Below are 18,952 nucleotides of genomic sequence, written 5' to 3' on the forward strand. Positions count from 1 at the left end.
GACCATTTTGTAAAGCTTCAGCTTTGGGTTCACAAACCAGCTTCCCAAGTACATGATGGGGGAGGGCCAGGATTATGATCTGGACATTCTGATGGCCTGGGAGGTCCACATGAGGTAGCAGTGGGATGTAGTAGCCAAGAAAACAACTGTGATTTAGAGAGGTAGAAGAAAGGAAGCAGGGATTGCAAGGAACCAGGAGGGGCCAGGCCGGGCTCACCTTAATCCTTTCTTTTTTCTTGTAGGTTCACTAAATTGGTGAATCAGAGGGTGACTGTAGATATAGGTTAGCCAACAAAGCACTCAATAAAAAAGTCTCTCTGGTGTGCTTGTGGAAAAGAAGGAAAGATGTAGAAGAAGGAAATAGTACAAAGAGGCGAATTAAAAATTAGTTTTTGAATGGTCAGCCTCAGAGGTAGGTGTTAATAATTCAATGTTAACTTGTCAGAAGGTCTCCAGTGGAGTTCCTCAGTGATCTACTTGGTCCTGTGCTGCTGAACATTTTTATCAGTGACCAGGATAAAGGCATTGGTGAGGTGGCATGCTCATCAACCTTGAAGATGACTCAAAGTGGGGAAGGACAGCTAACACATTAGAGGAAAGAACTGGGATCCCAAAAGGCCTTGGGGGGCCAAGAACATTGGACTGAATGTGCAAGATGAAATTTAATCAGGATGAATATAAAACTCTGGATTCAATTTCATTAATTCAAGATGAGGGTGGAACGGTTAGGCAGCAGTCAGCCTAAAAAAGATCTGGGGGTTTTAGTAGTTGTCAGGCTCCCAGTGATAGTCCAGAAACCTGCTATCATCTTGGGTGTCCTCTGTCCTCCGTCACAGTCAGACCCGATCTGGGCTACTGTGTTCATCTCATTTTAGAAGAAGGGAATTCAGGATGATGAAAGGCCTTGAATCTAAGCCATCTGAGAAAAGGTTGAGGGAACTGGGAATATTTAGCCCAGAAAACAGAAGGTTCAGGATAGACCCAAGAGCTATGGTCAGGTTATCTGAAGGGCTGTCATGAGAAGGAGTCAGCCTTGGTCTGCCTGGCCTCAGAGGGCAGAGCCCAGAGCTCTGAGGGAAGGCTCAGAGAGTCAGATTCAGACTTGATGTCAGGACAAACCTCCCAGCAGTAACAGCTCCCCCAGCGTGGACTGACTGCTTTGCGAGATGGTAGGGTACCCCCTCCCTGGGGGCTTCACATAGAGGCTTGATGCCCACCTGTATGGTAGAGCTTCTTTTTGGCTACAGGTCAGATAGGATGTCGATTCTGTGATTCTGTTTCTGGTGTCATCGGAGGAGTCAGGAGAAGCTCTTTGGTAGTACTGAGCTTAGGGACAAGAACACTACCCTCCTTCCCCCCCAGCAGCTGCCTCTTCTCCCTTATTTGTCTGAACTGAAGGCCAGGCTTCTACCCTCTGGTTAGGCCAGGACCACCCCTGCATCCTGGGAAATCCATCATGTCCTTGACTCTGACAGCTACACCTACCACTGCTCATTGGCTAGCTGCTGAGGCCCTTCAGGAGCCTTCTTTCTGGATGATTAAACCCAGAGAAGGAGGGACTGGTCCTAGGGCTGGCAGGGATTGGGCGAGGGTTGGGGGAGAAGGGTAGGACCGCAAGGACACTTACAAAGATGATAGCTGGGGAGACAAAACGCCAGCACATCTGGAAAAAGAGAGGGGGTGGGAAGCCAAGCATCATCTGGATGTCCTGGAAGTAGTTCCGGTGTCCTGGGGAGAGAAGTCATCAGAGACCATGACCACCCTGGAGAGTCTCTGGGAGGGTCAGAGGTCAGGGGTTGGCCCCAGGGCAGCCTGGACACCTACCATAGATGTACATGATGGTCACACACATGATGCAGGAAATGATGACCAATGAGAAGCTGGCAGCGTAGTTGTCCATTAGCAGTAGCCAGTAGATGCCCGCCTGTTGGGGAGAAGCCATGTGAACCATGGGGGACACTACCTACCTCCCCATCCCCTTTCTGCTGCCTAGTTGCCTACCAGGACAGCAGCAGGTCTGCCCACCTGCCCCTGCTGCCTGAGTACATGCCTGCAGGGCAGGCACGTCCCCTACGAGCCACCAGAGGGCGCTGCCTGCCAGGTCTGCCCACCTGCCCCTGCTGCCTGAGTACATGCCTGCAGGGCAGGCACATCCCCTACCAGCCACCAGAGGGCGCTTCCCTGTTTAGCCCCCTGCTGCCTCTGTGCCCACCTGGCTGGTCAGGGGGACCCCTAGCAAGAACCCAGCGATGGCCACAGCCAAAGTGACGTAGGTTTTCTTCTTCAAGATCCATTCATTCCCCACTTCATCCACAACCGCAGTCACCAGGGTCTCCAGAAGGCAGAACTGAAGGGACGTAACATCAAACAGTCAACAAGCCTGTATTAAGCGCCTGCTATGTGCCAGGCACCGTGCTAAGTGTGGGGGATGCAAAGAAAGGCAAAAGACAGCCCTCGCCCTCAAGGAGCGCACAGTCAAACGGGGAGGTGCTGTGCTGACACCACGGACACACAAGGCATGGAGGGATGAACTGGAGGTAACGTCTGAGGGAGGGCACTAGAACGAAGGGGGATCAGAAAAGCTTCTTGTAGAAAGCGGGATTTTAGCTGAGATGTGGGAGAAGCCAGCGAAGGCGGGAGGTGGAGAGGAGGCATGGCGGACAGCCAGGGAAGGTGCCTGGAGTCAGGAGGGGGGGGGTCTTATCCAGTCTCGCTGAATCATAGAGCAGTGGTGGGGGCTGGAGAAGGAGACAGAAGACGACTGAAAAGACGGGAAGGGGCCGGGTTAGGGAGGGCTTTCGAAGCCAGACAGAGGATTTCAAACTTGATCCTGGACATAATAGGGAGGCACTGGAGTCTGCTGAATAAGGGGGTGACGCGGTCAGACCTACATTTGAGGACAATCAGTTTGACAGCTGGGTGGAGAATGGACTGCACTGGGGAGAACCTTGGGACAGGGGTGGCTATTTCAACAGTCCAGGGGCGAAGTGATGAGGGTCTGCCCCAGGGAGGTGGTGGCGTCAGAGGAGAGGAGGGCATGCATTCGAGAGATCCTGCAAAGGCAGAAATGACAGGCCTGGGCAACAGACTGGCTGTAGGGGTGAGAGTGAGGGCTGGAGGATGACGCCCAGGTGGGAAGGTATCCTCAAGAGCAATAGGGACGTCTGGAAGGGAGGAGCGTCTGCAGGGGCGGGGAGAACGAGGTCAGTTTTGGGTCTGTTGAGTTTAAGGTGTCCATGGGACGCCCAGTTGGAGGAGCCAGTTCGGTAGCCGGAGATGGGCTGGCTGAGGGCCCAGCCTCTTCCCCAAGCCAGGTGTTTCTGCTCTGTCCCTTCATACCTGAGTGCCCAGTCCCAGCAGGATGAGCATGAAGAAGAAGAGCAGAGACCAGAGAGGGGAGATGGGCAGCAGGGTGAGGGCTTCTGGGTAGGCTACAAAGGCCAAGCCCGGGCCATGGTCAGCTACTCGGGATACGTCCACACCCAAGTGGTTTGCCATGAAGCCGAGGATGGAGAAGATGACAAAGCCCGCATAAACGCTGGTGGCACAGTTCGTGATGCTGATAATGATGCTATCCCTGGAAGGACCAAGAAGAGACGATGGGCTCCACCCCCCAGCCCCACCCTGGGCCTTGGGAAAAGGAGCCTTGGGTTCCCCGAATCCTCCCTGAGCTTTCCCAGGCCTTTCCACCTGCCTCCTCGCCCTTCATTCCCTCGTCCTTGGCAGGTTTAGTCTCTGGCCTCCGGGGATCTGAGGTGGGGGTGGGGGGTGTCTCTGGCTCTGATGGTTTGCCAGCTATGCACAGTTGAGATTGAGACGTAGAGGTGGGGCTGGGAGAGGCCACCCAGGGATCTCGAAGGCCTGGTGTGGAGTCAGGGGCGGGGACGCTAAGGGGGTGAAAGGAACAAGGTCTGAGGTTCACCTGTAACAATTGTTGTGGAACTTGTTGTATGAAGCCATGGTGATGAGACCCCCCCAAGCGCAGCCTAGGGAGTAGAAGATCTGCGAGGCAGCATCTCCCCACACCTGCGAGGGTTAGGGAGGAGGGCTAGTGGTCACCTGGGACCGGCAGGGCAGAGGACAACTGCTCCTCCCTCCGGCCCCCAAACACCCAGACACCCACCTTGGCCTCCAGGATCTTGTCCCATTGTGGTGTCAGGTAGTACATGATACCTGTGAAGGCGCCTTCCAAGGTGACCCCCCGAACAAACAGAATGGTCAGCACCACATAGGGAAATGTAGCTGTGAAGTAGACCACCTGGAGGAGGGCAGCAGGGAGGTGTCGGCTCAGAACCTATCTCCTACTGGAGAGAGATTCTCAAAAGCTGAGCCCTTCCCATGTTCCCTTGCTTCCGCTCTCCCCATCCTATCACTTCCCCCACATTTCACAGCCCTGACCTTTCCTCACCCCGCCCCCAATCTGGCCTCCCCTGGCTAGCGGAGACCCTCAGATCCCAGGAGGGGCGGGGGAAGGGGCCAGTGTACTTGCTTTCCCTGAGGACTTGACGCCGCGGATGAGGCAGAGGAAGACAACCACCCAGGAGACTCCGAGGCACCCAAGCAGGGGTAACCGCACCTCCCCAAAGTTGCCAATGTCATCTGACAGCTTTAGCACGTAGCGCCTAGAATGAGGAAGAGAAAGTGTCTCTGAGGATGTCCTCGAACCTCTTACTGCCTAGGAAGGAACCCCCAAGGTCCTGCTCAGCACCACATCTCTCCTCAGGCTCAGCACTCTCTGGGAGCAGAGGGTGAGCCTGGTAGCAACCTGGTCCCCCACCTCTGAAGGGGAGGCAATGGCAAGGGGAAACTCATCATCTCCCCAGACAAGTCAGTGCAATGAACATTCACCAGGACCCTTGCTGAACCAACTGCTGCTCAGGGTGGGCAGAATGACAATATTCTGTGAACAGATGAGAGAAGGTAGAACTTTTGTTGTTCATTCATTTCAGTTGTATCTGACTCTTTGTGATCCTATTTGGGGTTTTCTTGGCAAAGATACTGGAGTGATTTGTTGTTTCCTTCTCTAGATCATTTGACACATGACAAAACTTAGGCAAACAGGGTTAAGTGACTTGCCCAGGGTCACACAGTAAGTCTGAAGCCAAATTTGAACTCAGGAAGATGAGTCTTCCTGACTCCAGGCTTGGCACTCTATCCACTATGGTGCCACCTAGCTGCCCAACTCTTACTTGCTTCTATTTTCTTAACCAGGGACAATGATCCTTGGATTGGGAAAAGTGGAATAAAAAGGGTCAAGGAGGAGCTGAAACACAACATAATAAGAGCACAGATTCCCTCAATGAGTCTAGTTCACCAGGCCAAGCCAGACAACGCCACAAAGTGCTAAAAGAACTGTCAGAAGTGATGGGAAAAGAGCAAAGAATGAGAAAAGGACTGAAGGAAATGGTCTAATGGGCAAAAGGGGGATTTTTCAAACTATAGTCCAATGACCTGACTTCCAATTCCTACCAAGATCCTAGAACTCAATATTCTAAAATTTTTTTTATTAATTTATTTTGATTTATCAACAATCACTTCCATAAGCTTTTGAGTTTCAAATTTTTCTTTCCTTTCCTTCCCCCTCCCTCCCCAAGACGGTGCATAATCTGATATAGGCTATACGTATACATTCCTATTAAACATATTTTCCCATTAGTGATGTTGTAAGGAAGAATTAGAACCAACAGGAGGAACCACAAGAAAGAGGAAACAAAACAAAACAGAAGAAAAAAATAGCAAATAACATGCTTTGATCTGCATTCAGACTCCCTAGTTCTTTCTTTGGATGCGGATCGCATTTTCCATCATGAGTCTTTTGGAACTGTCTTAGATCTTTGCATTGCTGAGAAGGGCTAAGTCTATCGATGTTAGTCATCGCACAATGTGGCTGCTACTGTGTACAATGTTCTCCTGGTAGAGCTCATTATTAAAGGGATGATCTGTGAGCATTTAGAGAGAAGGCAGCAGTGATCATCAAAAGCTAGGATCTATCCATCAAGAACAAGACATTCCAGACTGTGCTTGGGTAAGGGCAGCGGCGACAAAGGGATGAGTTGTTCATCTTATTTAATCTTCTATTAACGCAGACTGGGAAAAGGCACTAGCTCTCCTTCGCCATCCCCTTTTTTGCTTCCTGTCTTGCTTTCTCTGCCCTTGTGATTTGGGCTTCTGGGAGACAGACCCTAGTGGCCATGGGTGACATAGAAAGGTGTGGTGACATCATAACCAGCACCACCTTACAGCTTTGCTGCCACGAGAGCAAGCCGCCACATCTGGGAGAATTTTAGAGCCTGTCCCAGAGGCAGAGGCCAGAGCCCACCAGCTGAGAAGATCCAGAAATGCTGAGGCTGACATCCAGGAATCCTACTCTGCTGGGAAGCTGGAGAAGTTGATCTCTTTCAGCCAAACGGTGAAAGTGGGAACGGAAGTATATCCTGATCCTATTTCCTGCTTTCTCTTTGCTCATGGTACAGCTGACACTCCTCTACAAGTCCTTTCCCACAAGCCTCAGGGGTGTGTAGAATCAGGATCCTCCCTCCCTCACCAGTCACACCAAAGATGTGGCAGGGAAATGGGGGGAGGCTACTTGAAGGCCAATGTCTTTCTAGAGAAGTATTTGGTCTGGCTTCCTTTTCACTTTGTTCTATGTACATGTGTGTGTGTGTGGGAAAAGGACTGGAGTTGGACCCTACACTGACAGATGCTAAGGTGTTAAGCTAAATGTGAAAGTGTGTATGTGCCCTGCTTCCCTATATTAAGTGCTAGGGGAATGTTCTTTGGTTGAATTGGAAGGGGCAGTTGCTACAGACTGACTGAAGAGGGGCCATTACCCTGGTCACCTTTACAAAGTTAAGTCTGCCAAGCCCTAGAGACAGTTAGACAGTTTGAGAATTTGAGGCAGCTTGAGACAGGGGCAGCTTTTAGAGTGTAACTCCTGTGCTTCTTCCAGAAGGCGGTGGGGGGAGGAAAGACTTTTTCTCTTCTCACCTGCCATCACCCATGACATCCTGAAAAGGTTGGTACTCTATCCAATATGGCCAATAGATAATATCCAATATCCAACAGAATCTACCTAGTAGCAGCCAGCTCATCAAAGTGTTTGGAGAATCACCCAGTTTGAGCCAGGGAGCAGACACAGATACAGACTCTTCAGACATATTGACACAGGAAGGAAGCAATCCAGGCAAGAAGCAGCATTAAAGAATAAACCTTCTGGGGCAGCTAGGTGTCACAGTGGATAGAGCACTGGCCCTGGAGTCAGGAGGACCTGAGCTCAAACCCGGCCTCAGACACTGAGCACTTACCAGCTGTGTGACCTTGGGCAAGTCACTTAACCCCACTGTCTAGCCAAAAAAAAAAAAGTCTTCTGGCAGCAGAGAACAGAGCTAACTATAGATCCACGGGAGAATTAGCCCTGACAGTTGATAGCCAAGCTGCAGACCGAAGCAGATCCACAGAGCCCAGGATGAGGACTCCATAGATAGGTATAGAACAGTAAGTGAAATTTGCCATGGTCACATGTGTGCCCTGCATGTGGGCCTCACTACTATTTATTCTGTTTTTGCCCACTCCTCTAACTGATACTGCATTTGTGACAATGTGCATCTAGATTTATGAGGAGAACATTTTATTGTTACTGTTACTATGATATCTTAGTAAAATGCTTTTGCTTTGAGTTCGCTGTGTCTACTGGGTACAATAAAAGGTAAACTCACTGATGAGGGATCATAAATTGTAGTTTTAGGAGTGGGTGATGATAATAATAATAACAACAATAATCAGCTAGCACTCATATAGTGCTTTAAGTGCTACTACAAAGTGCTTTCCAAATATTATCTTATTTGATCCTCACAACAACCCAGGGAGGTAAATGCTATTATTAGTTCCACTTTACAGATAAGGAAAGTGAGGCAGAAAGCAGTTGAGAGACTTGATCGAGGTCAAGTACTCTCTCCATCTAGAACCTTGCAAAGTATCACTTTCCCTAGAAATCAATGTATAAACGTCGAAGTGCCATATTGCAGAGGCAGCCCAGGGAGGCTGTCACACACAAGGATAAACTATGTGACCATAGCATGCTAAATTTCTGAAAGTGCCAGAAAAAGAACATTTGTACTGATCAAATCAGCTTGAGAAAAAAGTCTCAGATGAAATGTTAAGGATAGAGTCAGACTGAGAGAAAACTCCCTTTACCCCGATAAATATATTAAGATGGCCAGTTCAAAGGCAGAACACTTAGTGAATTAAAGATGGAGGCAGTGCCCTGTGTTCCATTGGTTCATTTGAATGCTACTGTTTTCAAGGTTTTTTAAGGTTATAAATGAGATATTATAAATCAGCTTTTTAAGGACTACAGGAAAATCATATCAACATTGCCAGGAGTCTTGCTTGACAGAAAGGTGAATTTTTTGAGTTTTCCATTATAAGTTAAAAATGGGTCACTGATTACAAGGAGGCCTTGATTTAAACCCTTCGAATCCAAAAGAGTTAGGAGGGGTAAGTGATGGTCAGAGGAAGATGGGAGAATAAGTTGAGGACAGGGGAGTCAGGAACTGAAGACTCAGGAGAGCAGTTGCTTACAGAAGACAGAATTTTTTCAAAGCAGATATTCAGGGTCTGCTGTGGTTTTGCTGAAAGCCATGCTGATTGAAAGAAAGACATTGCTTTGCTGAGAGCTGATGGGCTGGAGAAATGAAGGATTATGCTCTAGCACCATCAACTGCCTGAGAGACAGGAAACTTCTCAAGGGTTTGCCTGTGTTGCCCTTTACTGCCCACCTGTGGTTTGAGAGGGAAGAATGATAGGCTTTGCTATGAGAAGTTCATCTTTGCTGAAGACTGATTGAAGACCTAAGAAGTTTTGTAGTTCTCCAGCCTTAAGGGATTACTTGTCACTGAAAGAGTATAATTCTTTCTCAGTACTCTACCAAGAGTGGCTGCTGCATAAAAGGGCTTGTTATTGCTTCAGGACCTGGGAGTAGCAGAGAAGTAGCTTTACTAAGCAGGGAGCAGAGAGCAGAGAAGTGGTTTTTGCCCAGCAATTAACACATGGCGAAGACTGTTCTCTAAAGATATCAAGTCTTGCCATCCAGAAACATGAGTTGTCTTAGGCACATGGGTTTCCTTACTCATGTGCTTTTCTGCTAGGTTTCTACTGTAAGCATGAGATCGCTCTCTCCCATGGACAGGCAAAGTGATATCACTGGTAACTCTCTACTAATGCAAGAGAGTGTCAATGGGACCAGAGACAGGACATGAGCAGCTTATGATGCTCAATGTCTGAGGCAGCAAGAACAGAAGCTTCCTGTGAGAAAGGCCCAGAATAGGCAGAAAGCCCCAGGGTGAGAACCTTTTGGGATCAGCTACACAGGAGGCAGTGACTAGCACAGTGCAGATGGTGTGGTGCTACCCAAACCAGTGCTATAGAACTCATACTGGGCTCTGAGATCCCTAACACTCTTTCCTTTGATAACAGAGTAGTGCTCTGAGATGCTGAACCCCAGAAGGTGGAACTCAGTGAAAGAACCCAGGGCAAGAAGAAACAGGGCCCACCACCCCACCCAAAAGTATAGCAGGTGGGCAAAGCCTGGCCTTGGCAAAAAAGCCCCAGTTCAGAAAATAAAGCTGGAGAGGTGAATAAATTAAACACCAACCAATACCACCAATTGCAAATCTAACTCAATAACAATTGTAAGCAGAGACTTAAAGGAAAAAATGGATTTTCTACAAGAACTACATGAATACCTAGAAGGAATCAGGTAAAAGATAAAAGCTCCAGGGGCAGCGCAGTGGATACAGCACTGGCTCTGGATTCAGGAGGACCTGAGTTCAAATCCAGCCTCAGACACATAACACTTAATAGCCGTGTGATTCTGGGCAAGTCACTTAACTCCACTGCCCCCCCAAAAAACAAACAACAAACAACAACAAAAAACCCCAACAGATAAAAGCTCTGGAAGAAAGAATTGGAAGAACAGTTTAGAAGAGAAAGTGGTAAACCTGACCCAGTATCATATTGCTTGCCTTCTCAATGGGTGGAAGAGGGGCTAGAGGAATTAAAAATAAGATTTTAAAAAAAGTTCAAACAAAACAACAACAAAAAGAAAAACTTGACCCAAGGAACAAACTGCCTGTAAAGTAGAATAGGCCAAAGAGAAATCATTGGCTTCATGAGAGAGCAAAACATATCAGACCAAAAATCAGAAGATCTAAAAATTAGAAAAAAAAAAGTAAGCTATCTGCTATCAAAAACAGCTGACTTGAAAACCAAGTCAAGGAGAGATAATTCAAGAATCATTAGAATCCCTGAAAATCATGATTTTTAAAAAAGCCTGAAACCTACATTTCAAAAGATCATATACAAAAACTCTGTAGAGCTATAAGAACCAGAAAACAAAGTCAAGATAGGAAGAATCCATTGATCACCTACTAAAAGGAACCCCAAAAGAAAAAAATTCCAGGAATGTCAGAGGTTCCCACAAGGGACCATGTCAAAGATCCAGAGGTCCCATGTGTAAGAAAAAATACTGCAAACATCCAGAAGGAAACAGTTCAAGTTCCAAGGAATAACAACCAGAATCACACAGGACTTGGAAGCTTCTACCAAATGTGAGAGTTCTTGGAATGCAATGCTCCAAAAGGCAAAAGATATATGCTGACAATCAAGAATAATTTGCCCTGCTAAATTGAGTATTATCCTACAGTGGAAAAAATGGATTTTAAATGGAATAAAGGACTTTCAAGTATTTCTAATGAAAACACCAAAAGCTGAGTAGGATATTTAAAATATGAACACAAGAGTCCAGAGAAACCAAGAAAGGTAAATCTATTTGAGGAGCTATAGATAATGTGGTGCTGACATTCTAATAGGAAGAGAAGTAGTAAGTGTCCCTTCAGAACCCTTTCAAATGCCCTTTGAAGGCACTGAAGCAGTTAGATAAAGTTAGACTGGTTCAGAGGAGTGTACAAACAGAGGAAGGAGGAGGGTAGAGGGCAGCAGAGGAACCTCATTCTTATCTGAGACAGACAAGGAAGGCTGAACACACATGTTTAGTGTAGAAATATATCAGACTCAACAGGGAAACTACCAGGGATAGGGAGGGGCAGGTTAAAAGGGAGGGAAACACACAGACTCCATCTCCCGCTTGGTGCCTTTGGCTGTGGCTGTCGTCAGTGCTTAGAATATGCCCCCTTCTCACCTCTACCTCTTATAATCTCCATTTCCTTAAAAGCTCAGCTCACGTACCACCTCCTACATAAAACCTGCTCTGATTCCCCTGGTTATATATCTAAAATAATAACTAGCATTGGTATAATGCTTTAAGGTTCACAAGGTGCTTTCTAAATATCTCATTTAGTCCTCATAATAACCCTGGGAGGCAGGTGCTATTAGTACCCTCAATTTACAAGTGAGGAGACTGAGGCAGACAGAAGTTAAGTCACCTACCCAAGGTCACAAACCTAGTAAGTGTCTGACGCAGGAGTCAAGTCTCCTAATCTGGTTCTCTATCCACTGTGCCACCGAGAGGCTGTATGTGTCTATGTCCTTTTCTCCAGTTGGGCTGAGGTTTCCTTGTGGGCAGGGATTACTTTAGCATCCTCAATCCTTAGCACAGTTGACCTCTCTTCATGAAGCCCACCCTCACATCATCTTCTTTGTTGGCTGTGGACTTACAGTGAGCATGCAGTCCATTACAAACCTCAGATCTTTGTCCCATGAGCTGTTGCTCATGCCACACCTCTCTAGTTGGTATTTGTGCAGTTTATTTATTTATTTTTTTTAAGCAAAGGCTACAACTCTACGTTCAATTCACTCTTATTCAATTTGATCTATTCTTCTAGCCTGTTGAGATCCTTTTGAATCTTGACTTAATCACTGAATGTGCTAGCTATCTCTCCTGGATTTACAATAGTTCCAAATTTGGTAGGTATAGATAGCACTTAAGACTTCATTCAGGATTGGCGGAAGGAACTACGGATGTTTCTGTAGCCTGAAAAATGAGAGGATTTATAGGGGACATGATTGCTCTTATCTATGTATCTGCAGGGTTATCATCATTGGGCAGATTAGGCTTGTTCTGTTGGGCCCTAGAGGGCAGAACCAAGAGCAGTGGGGGTAGTGGGGACGAGAGAGGGGCAGTGCAAAAAGGGCCAGTTTAGGCTTGCCGCCTTCTATCGTTAGAGTTAGTTATTCACAGAGAGCGCATATCTGATAGGAAGGCAGTGTGCTTGTCCAACAGCCCCAGTGTGTGTCTGCCCACCAGGGAGAGCTCAGGTCACACACCATGAGTCTGTGTAGGACCTTACATGACAGACAGAGAGATAAGCATAACAATGCCTAATTTCAGTATGGATTATTTCATTCTTTGTATTTGTGTTCTCATACTTAGCACAGCGCCTGCAGGGCACATAGGGCCCGCTTAATAAATACTTTATTGAATGATTAAACATCAGATGATTGCCCCAGTGGCACTGCTAAGTTTATTTCCTTTTAAGAACTACTGTGAGTGTTTTCTGTATCCATTATGGGCTTCTATGAGTCCTTTTTTTATTTGTGAGTCTACATTTTCTGACAGGTGAACTAAAAGGCTGTCCTCTGCCCAGATACTTTTGTTACCATAAGTAACTGTAAGGGAAATGAAGGCCCCTTTTTACACACAAATGTGAAAAACTAGAAATTAGTATATTTGGAGATTTACCAGAGTAAATTCGAGGCGGAACATTGAGGGCATAGAGAGAAAATGGCCTGGTGGGATCAGCCCTTGAGACCAAACCCAGTCTGAGTGAACCCAGAGCCCTGAGGGGCCATGAGTCCCAGGTTATAGACATACTACAGAATCAGAGTCTCAGGGGCTTTCGTGGTAATCAATCCAACCCATCATCTGACACATGAATTCCTTCCACAACAGGTGGATAACCAGCTCCTGCTTCAACACCTCCAGGGATGAGCAACTCACTACTTCACAAGGCAACCTATACCATTTTGGGACAGGTATAATTGCTAGCAGTTTCTTTTTTTATACTGATCCCAACCCCAGACATGATCTGGCCGAGGCTGAGGACAGGAGAACAAAGCACACGGCTCTTCCACTGAATCCAACAAACATACATTGTGACTTCCGAAGTGCAAGGCACCAAACTTGCCCTGAGGATGTTAGGAAGGAGCTTAGAATCTAAGCTAAGGGGAGATAAGATAGATAACACAATGTTAAATACCAGTGAAAAGCCACAGAACAAATACCAAACCAGGTGCACAGAAAGAGAGAGGCTGGACAGAAAGCAGAACGTGGGAAGTGCCAGAGCTGCTAGAAATCAGAGTAGGGAGGGTTTGTTCTCACTTGAGTCAGGGGTCAGGGAGTCTTCACGAAGGAGGGGCCTCGAGGCACCATAAGATCGCACTTCATTTTGGAACATGCAGCCAAGGAAAGCTCCTTGCCCACCCTGCCCCTCAGGCCTTGTCCTATGCACTGAGGTCAAGCCACATTGGCCTCAATCTGTAGAACTAAAGGGAAGGACTTAGGTTCAAAACTTAAGGTTTGCGAAATCCTTTATAAATATTATCTCATTAGATCCTCACAACAACCATGGGAGGGAAGTACTCTATTATCACCCAGGTTTTACAGATTAGGAAACTGAGGCTCAGGGTCACAGAGTTGGTAAGTGTCTGAGGCCAGAGTTTGAACTTAGGTCTTCAATGCACCACCTGCTGCCTCCTTGGAAAAGGCTCAGGGCTACTGGGAAGGACAGCTGTCCTCAGAGCTGTTAGGGAGGGTTCTGGCAGAAAGAACCCGGAGTTTCTCTCACTTCCCTGGGCCCAAGCTGGTGGTAGCATTCATCCTTTCTGACCGGTCCTCTCAGGGACATTATTTTGGCTCCACAGGCAGCTGGGTAGGGGATGGAAGGGGGCTGGAGTTAGAGGGCCTTTTTGGTTCAAGGCCTCATCAGCAAAATTAGGGGGGAGTCCCCTCCGACCCTGTCATCTTCTCAGTCTCACTCTTGTTGACTGTACCTTCCAAACCTCTCTCCATCCCAGTCCCTTCTCCCCACTCCTGCTGCCCTATGAAGTAGAAGGCCTCACTCAGCAGTGCTTAGCTGGATCACTTCAGGAACATCCCCACTCAGGGGTCTTCTTGCCTCTGGTTTCTCCACCATCTAGCAGATCTCTAACCTTCCCTCCCTCCCTCCCTTCCTTCTTTCCTTTTCTCCCTCCCTTCCTTCTTCCCTCTCTTCCTTCCTTTCCTCCCTCCTCCCTCTCTTCTTTCCTTCCTTTCCTCCCTCTCTTCTTTCCTTTCCTCCCTCCCCCTCCCTCTCTTCTTTCCTTCCTTTTCTCTCTCCTTCTCTTCCTCCCTCCCTCTCTTCCTTCCTCCTTCCCTCTCTTCTTTCCTTCCTTTCCTCCCTCTCTTCCTTCCTTTCCTCCCTTTCTCCCTTCCTCCCTCTCTCCTTTCCTTTCCTCCCTCCCTCTCTTCCTCCCTCCTTCCCTCTCTTCTTTCCTTCCTTTTGTCTCTCCTTCTCTTCCTTCCTCCCTCTCTTCCTTCCTTTCCTCCCTCTCTTCCTTCCTCCTTCCCTCTTTTCTTTCCTTCCTTTTCTCTCTCCTTCTCTTCCTCCCTCCCTCCTTTCCTTTCCTTCCTTCATGTCATTTGCATTCTTGCCCAGCAGGGGGCATCAGGAGGCCACTCTGCCAAGGGCAGCTGGACCCGGCCAGGCTGGACATTAGGCCCTGGCCAGTAGCCCAAGGAGTCATGTGCCCCACAGGCTTGGCTGGCTGGATTTGTCTCCAGGCCATTTCCCTTCCATGTCCCATCTGACAAGTTAAGCTGCAGGCTGGTGCCCCATAGGTCTGGTTTAGTCTCTGTCTTTCTCTAGAACCCTGAAGTGGCAATCAATAGAGCCAAGTTCAGGGCTCAGCTCTGCCACTGTTAGCGATGTGACCTTGGGCCCTGGGCTTCCTTAGGGTCTTTTTTGAAACCAGGACTTGGACTTCTGGGTTGGCACCTGCTACTCTGACCCTCCAAGTTCCTATAGGCCAGGGATGGGGAACCTGTGGCCTCCAGGCCACATGTGGTCCTCTAGGTCCTCAAGTGCTGCACTTTGACTGAATCTGGACTTCACGGAACAAATTTGGATTCAATCAAAGGGCTGCACTTGAGGACCTAGAGGGCCACATGTGGCCTGGAGGTAGCAGGCTCCCCACCCCTGCTTTAGGCACTAGCACACATTAATTCTAGATAGAGCAAGAGAAGTCTTTTTTTCCTAATCAAATTGAATGGGCGTGTTCTGAGACACATAACAGTGGTCTCCAATCCCTTTGAGGGTAGAAATTTGGCCCTGGACATAGGGAACCTGGTCTGGGCTCCTCACCACCCCTACTTGGAGAGCCAAGCCTGGGGAATTCTGCATGGGACCAGCTTTCTCTCCTCTTTGCCCTCCCCAACACTGCAGTACGAAGGGGGCCCAGAGACAACAAAGGAGGGGCTCCTGAAGCTGGGCTGGAGACTCCCCTCTACCACTTCCCCAGCCCCTCAAGCAAAGCATAACCAGGCCTCATGCCTTCATCTGGAAAATGGGTGTTTATCCACTCTAGCCCTGAGATCCTATACCCTTTCTACCATAAGTCTGTGGGACTGGGAGTGGGATGTAGGGGAGAAAATCCTGCCACTCACTAGCTGCATGGCCCTGGGCAAGTCACTTTTCTTCTTGACTTGTGTGTCCTCTAAGAAAAAGGGGTTGGGAGGGTGTCACAAGGGGCATGTAAAGGCCTTGCAAACCTTAAAGATCTCTAGGGATGCCAGTTCTTGTGACCCTCCCTCCCCTGGCACAGGCTGCCCATCTGTCTGTGACACTTTGGATTCTTCTCTTGATGTTCAAATTTGCCTGATCATGGGCGGGGTAGGGGAGGAGGGGGAAGAGGAAAAGGGGGAAAGAGGACACTGTGATTTACTCCTGCCCTCCCACTCCATCCTGCTGCACGGGTTGGGAACCCACCACAAATAGCTGGCCATGGGCCACTGCTGGGGAGTGAGAGGGAACTTCAACTATGCTTCCCCTCAGAGGGAGCAGACTGTGCCTTGCTGCTTAGCCCTCAGGGCCACCTGAGCTGGGCCTGATCTGGTGGGGAGAGCTTGGCCTCTGTTCAATCCCCAGATTAGATAAGGGAGCAAGTCCGAGGCTCTTAGAAGGCAACTGGGTTCCAGGAGGCCTCGGCCGTCCTCTGGTTTCAGTTCTAGCCTCAGTGAGGACATGCTCTCCCAAACATGCTCTCAAGGCCTGGGTCTCCTAAAGCCTGCTGAGCAACTCCCATGGGTTCTCCTGCTGTCACCCAAAGGGCTCTCATGGTGACTTCTCAGGGTACTCCACTGTGTACACACTGATACTATAGATACACTGATACTGTATGCACATCGATACTGCGTACACACACTGGTACTATATACACACACTGATATCGTGTATTTACACACTGATACTATATAAACACACAGACACTGTATTCACACTGTATACACACCAAGGATGTGTGTGTAGGTGGGTGGTAACACAGGGAAGGGGAGGGGCTCACACAGTTCCAGCTCTGCTGATCTCCCTTCTCTCTCTCTCTTGCCCCTTCCCGGCTGCCCTAGACCCCCACCATGTTTCAAGCGGCACTGACTGGGCTTTCTGACCCATCTTTGCATCCCATCAGTTCCAAAGTCCTATCAATTCTTCCCTGGAAACATCTCTCCCTTCTGTCCCTTCCTCTCCATTTTTGCCACCACTGAGCCAGTCAACGCCTTCATCTCTTTTCTTGGCCTTGCAGCTTCCATGACTAATCACTTCCTACCTAAGATACCTCCTCTAGCCTTCCCTAACTCCAGATCTCATTGCCTCCCCATAGGGTCCTTGGACATCTTGGTCTCTTTGCCCGGCTTGTACCACCTCCTCCTTGAGGATGAGACCTGCATCTTATTCTATGATTCTGTGATCTCTTTCTCCCCATCTCAGAAGCATGGGGCCTGGTTAAAGGTTTGGGGAAATGTATAGTCTTTGTATCACCTAGGGCTGTGGCAGAGTGGATGGAGTGTTGGACCTAAGGTCTGGAAGACCTAAGTTCAAATCTGGCCTCAGACACTACTAGTATAACCCTGGGTAAGTCACTAAGCTGCTTCCTGCCTCAGTTTCCTTATCTGTAAAATGCAGATAATAAAAGCACTTACCTCTTAGGGTTGCCATGACAGTCAAATGAGATAATAATTAAAAAGCACTTAGCATAGTGTTGGCAGATAGTAAAAGTTACATAGATATGATGATGATGATGATGATGATTATGCAGAAAAGCCAAAAGGCCTTGTCTAACACCTAAAGATCTGTCTGTCCTCCTATCTATCTATCCATTCATCCATCCAACCACTCATCTATCCATCCATCTATTCATCTATCTACCCACTTGTCTGTGTCTCCATTCATTCATTCATCCATCATCCATTTGTCCATGCCTCCATCTGTCCATATATCCATACATCCATCTATCCACCAACCTGTCTGTCCACCTATCATTCCTCCATCCATCCATCCATCTGTCCATCCACACATCTTTCCATCCATCCATCCATCCCACAAACCTTCATTAAGCACTGGTGTGCTGGGCCCTGTGCTAGGCATTGAGGGAAATAAAGAGTTCACATAAAGCTGAATCCCTGCCCACTTGGAGCTTAGATGGCAAGACAAGGGGATGAGATACAAACATAAGGAATTGTAATGCGATTCATTCATGAAAACAGTATAAAACCAAATGCTCTCTCTCCATGGCATTGGAGAGTATCAGGGAAGGGGAATGAGTGTGAGCTCCACCATATGGGAAATTTTTCAGCGGAGGATTAATAGAGAAGATTTGCGAGCCTTTTAGTGGGTGTGGGAGGGCCTGGAGCAAGGACGGTGACCCTCTACAGCACCACCTACCCACCCCCAGCCTCCAATTTAGCTTCTTTCCAAATAAAACCTCTCCTATCCATTGGGAATATGAAACAAGGATGCACTGACAAAGAATGCTACTTTGAAACATCCCTCCCTTCCCCTCCTTGCACAGCTGGATCTGGCCTAGGCTCTGTCCTCCTGTTCCTTCCAGACCTTCCTGCTCCTTCCATGGCACCCCATTTCCATGCTGTAGTCAGGCCACAATGTGGGCTCTGCTCCTTCCTGCCTCCTGGGTGAAGGCTGGACTTTTCTGCCCCCATCCTAGCAATAATCAGAGCTGTTTGCCCTTCACCCTCTGGTGAGAGTCTGAGCTTGGCAAGTTCTTCCCAGAAGCAGGATTATTACCCCCATTTTAAAGGTGAAGAAATTGAGGCCCTGGGAGGCTAGGTCACTAGCCCAGAGCCCCCAGTCGGTGCTCCTCCCTCGAGGCCAGGCTTTCCCACAGAGCCTCTCCGTGGCTCTCCAAAGGCTCCGTCTGCTCTAACCCATCACGCCAGTCTCTGCTGTCACAAGAGCACGGCTCACTTATTCTGTTTGCTTCCCTGTCCCTTCTGCCTGTCCGGCTCCAGCTCCAGGACTGCCCTGAGCCTCAGGCTGTTTGCTCCCTGCCTTCCTAACTCCCAGCAGACCCCTGCAGGAGGGACACTCACCGCCAGTACTCCTCACTGGGGCTGGTCCTCTTAAGGGTGTAGTTGAGCATCTGGGAGAGGTTGAGGGGCCCGTGGGCTGGGTCCGAGCCGTTGGTGAGGTTGGCGGCGTCGAGGACCCCAGCACAGTCGAGCGTGTTCCAGGGGTTGTTGCAGTATGCCCAGGGTAGCACGGGGGTCATAGAGGAGAAAAAGTAGTAGAAGGCGATGCAGATAACTACGTTGTAGTAGATGCCAATGTAGGTGGACACCACCATCATGCCGTAGCCCACACCTGCAGGCAAGCAAATGAGAGGTTTCATGGTGGGCTGGAGGAAGAGGAGGAGGTGGCTTGGAAGGGAGTGTGCGGAGCCAGGCCCA

At 48.5% G+C, this 18,952-nt stretch overlaps 1 protein-coding gene across 2 annotated transcripts in view; it reads right to left on the reverse strand.

Annotated features, from left to right (window-relative positions):
- Positions 1-18,952, reverse strand: part of SLC6A9 (solute carrier family 6 member 9) — a 52,906-nt gene that overhangs the window by 14,115 nt on the left and 19,839 nt on the right. For both annotated transcript variants that reach the window (XM_020975441.2, XM_020975440.2), the window contains 8 exons: positions 18,596-18,866; positions 4,490-4,622; positions 4,124-4,258; positions 3,923-4,026; positions 3,340-3,577; positions 2,213-2,347; positions 1,825-1,924; positions 1,628-1,728 (listed from right to left, as the gene is read on the reverse strand). In XM_020975441.2, the coding sequence (XP_020831100.1) occupies positions 1,628-1,728; positions 1,825-1,924; positions 2,213-2,347; positions 3,340-3,577; positions 3,923-4,026; positions 4,124-4,258; positions 4,490-4,622; positions 18,596-18,866 (1,217 nt within the window). The remainder of the gene's footprint in view (positions 1-1,627; positions 1,729-1,824; positions 1,925-2,212; positions 2,348-3,339; positions 3,578-3,922; positions 4,027-4,123; positions 4,259-4,489; positions 4,623-18,595; positions 18,867-18,952) is intronic.

Source organism: Phascolarctos cinereus, unplaced genomic scaffold (genome assembly GCF_003287225.1).
Source record: "Phascolarctos cinereus isolate Bilbo 61053 unplaced genomic scaffold, phaCin_HiC Scaffold_5;HRSCAF=322, whole genome shotgun sequence".
Taxonomy (NCBI): domain Eukaryota; kingdom Metazoa; phylum Chordata; class Mammalia; order Diprotodontia; family Phascolarctidae; genus Phascolarctos; species Phascolarctos cinereus.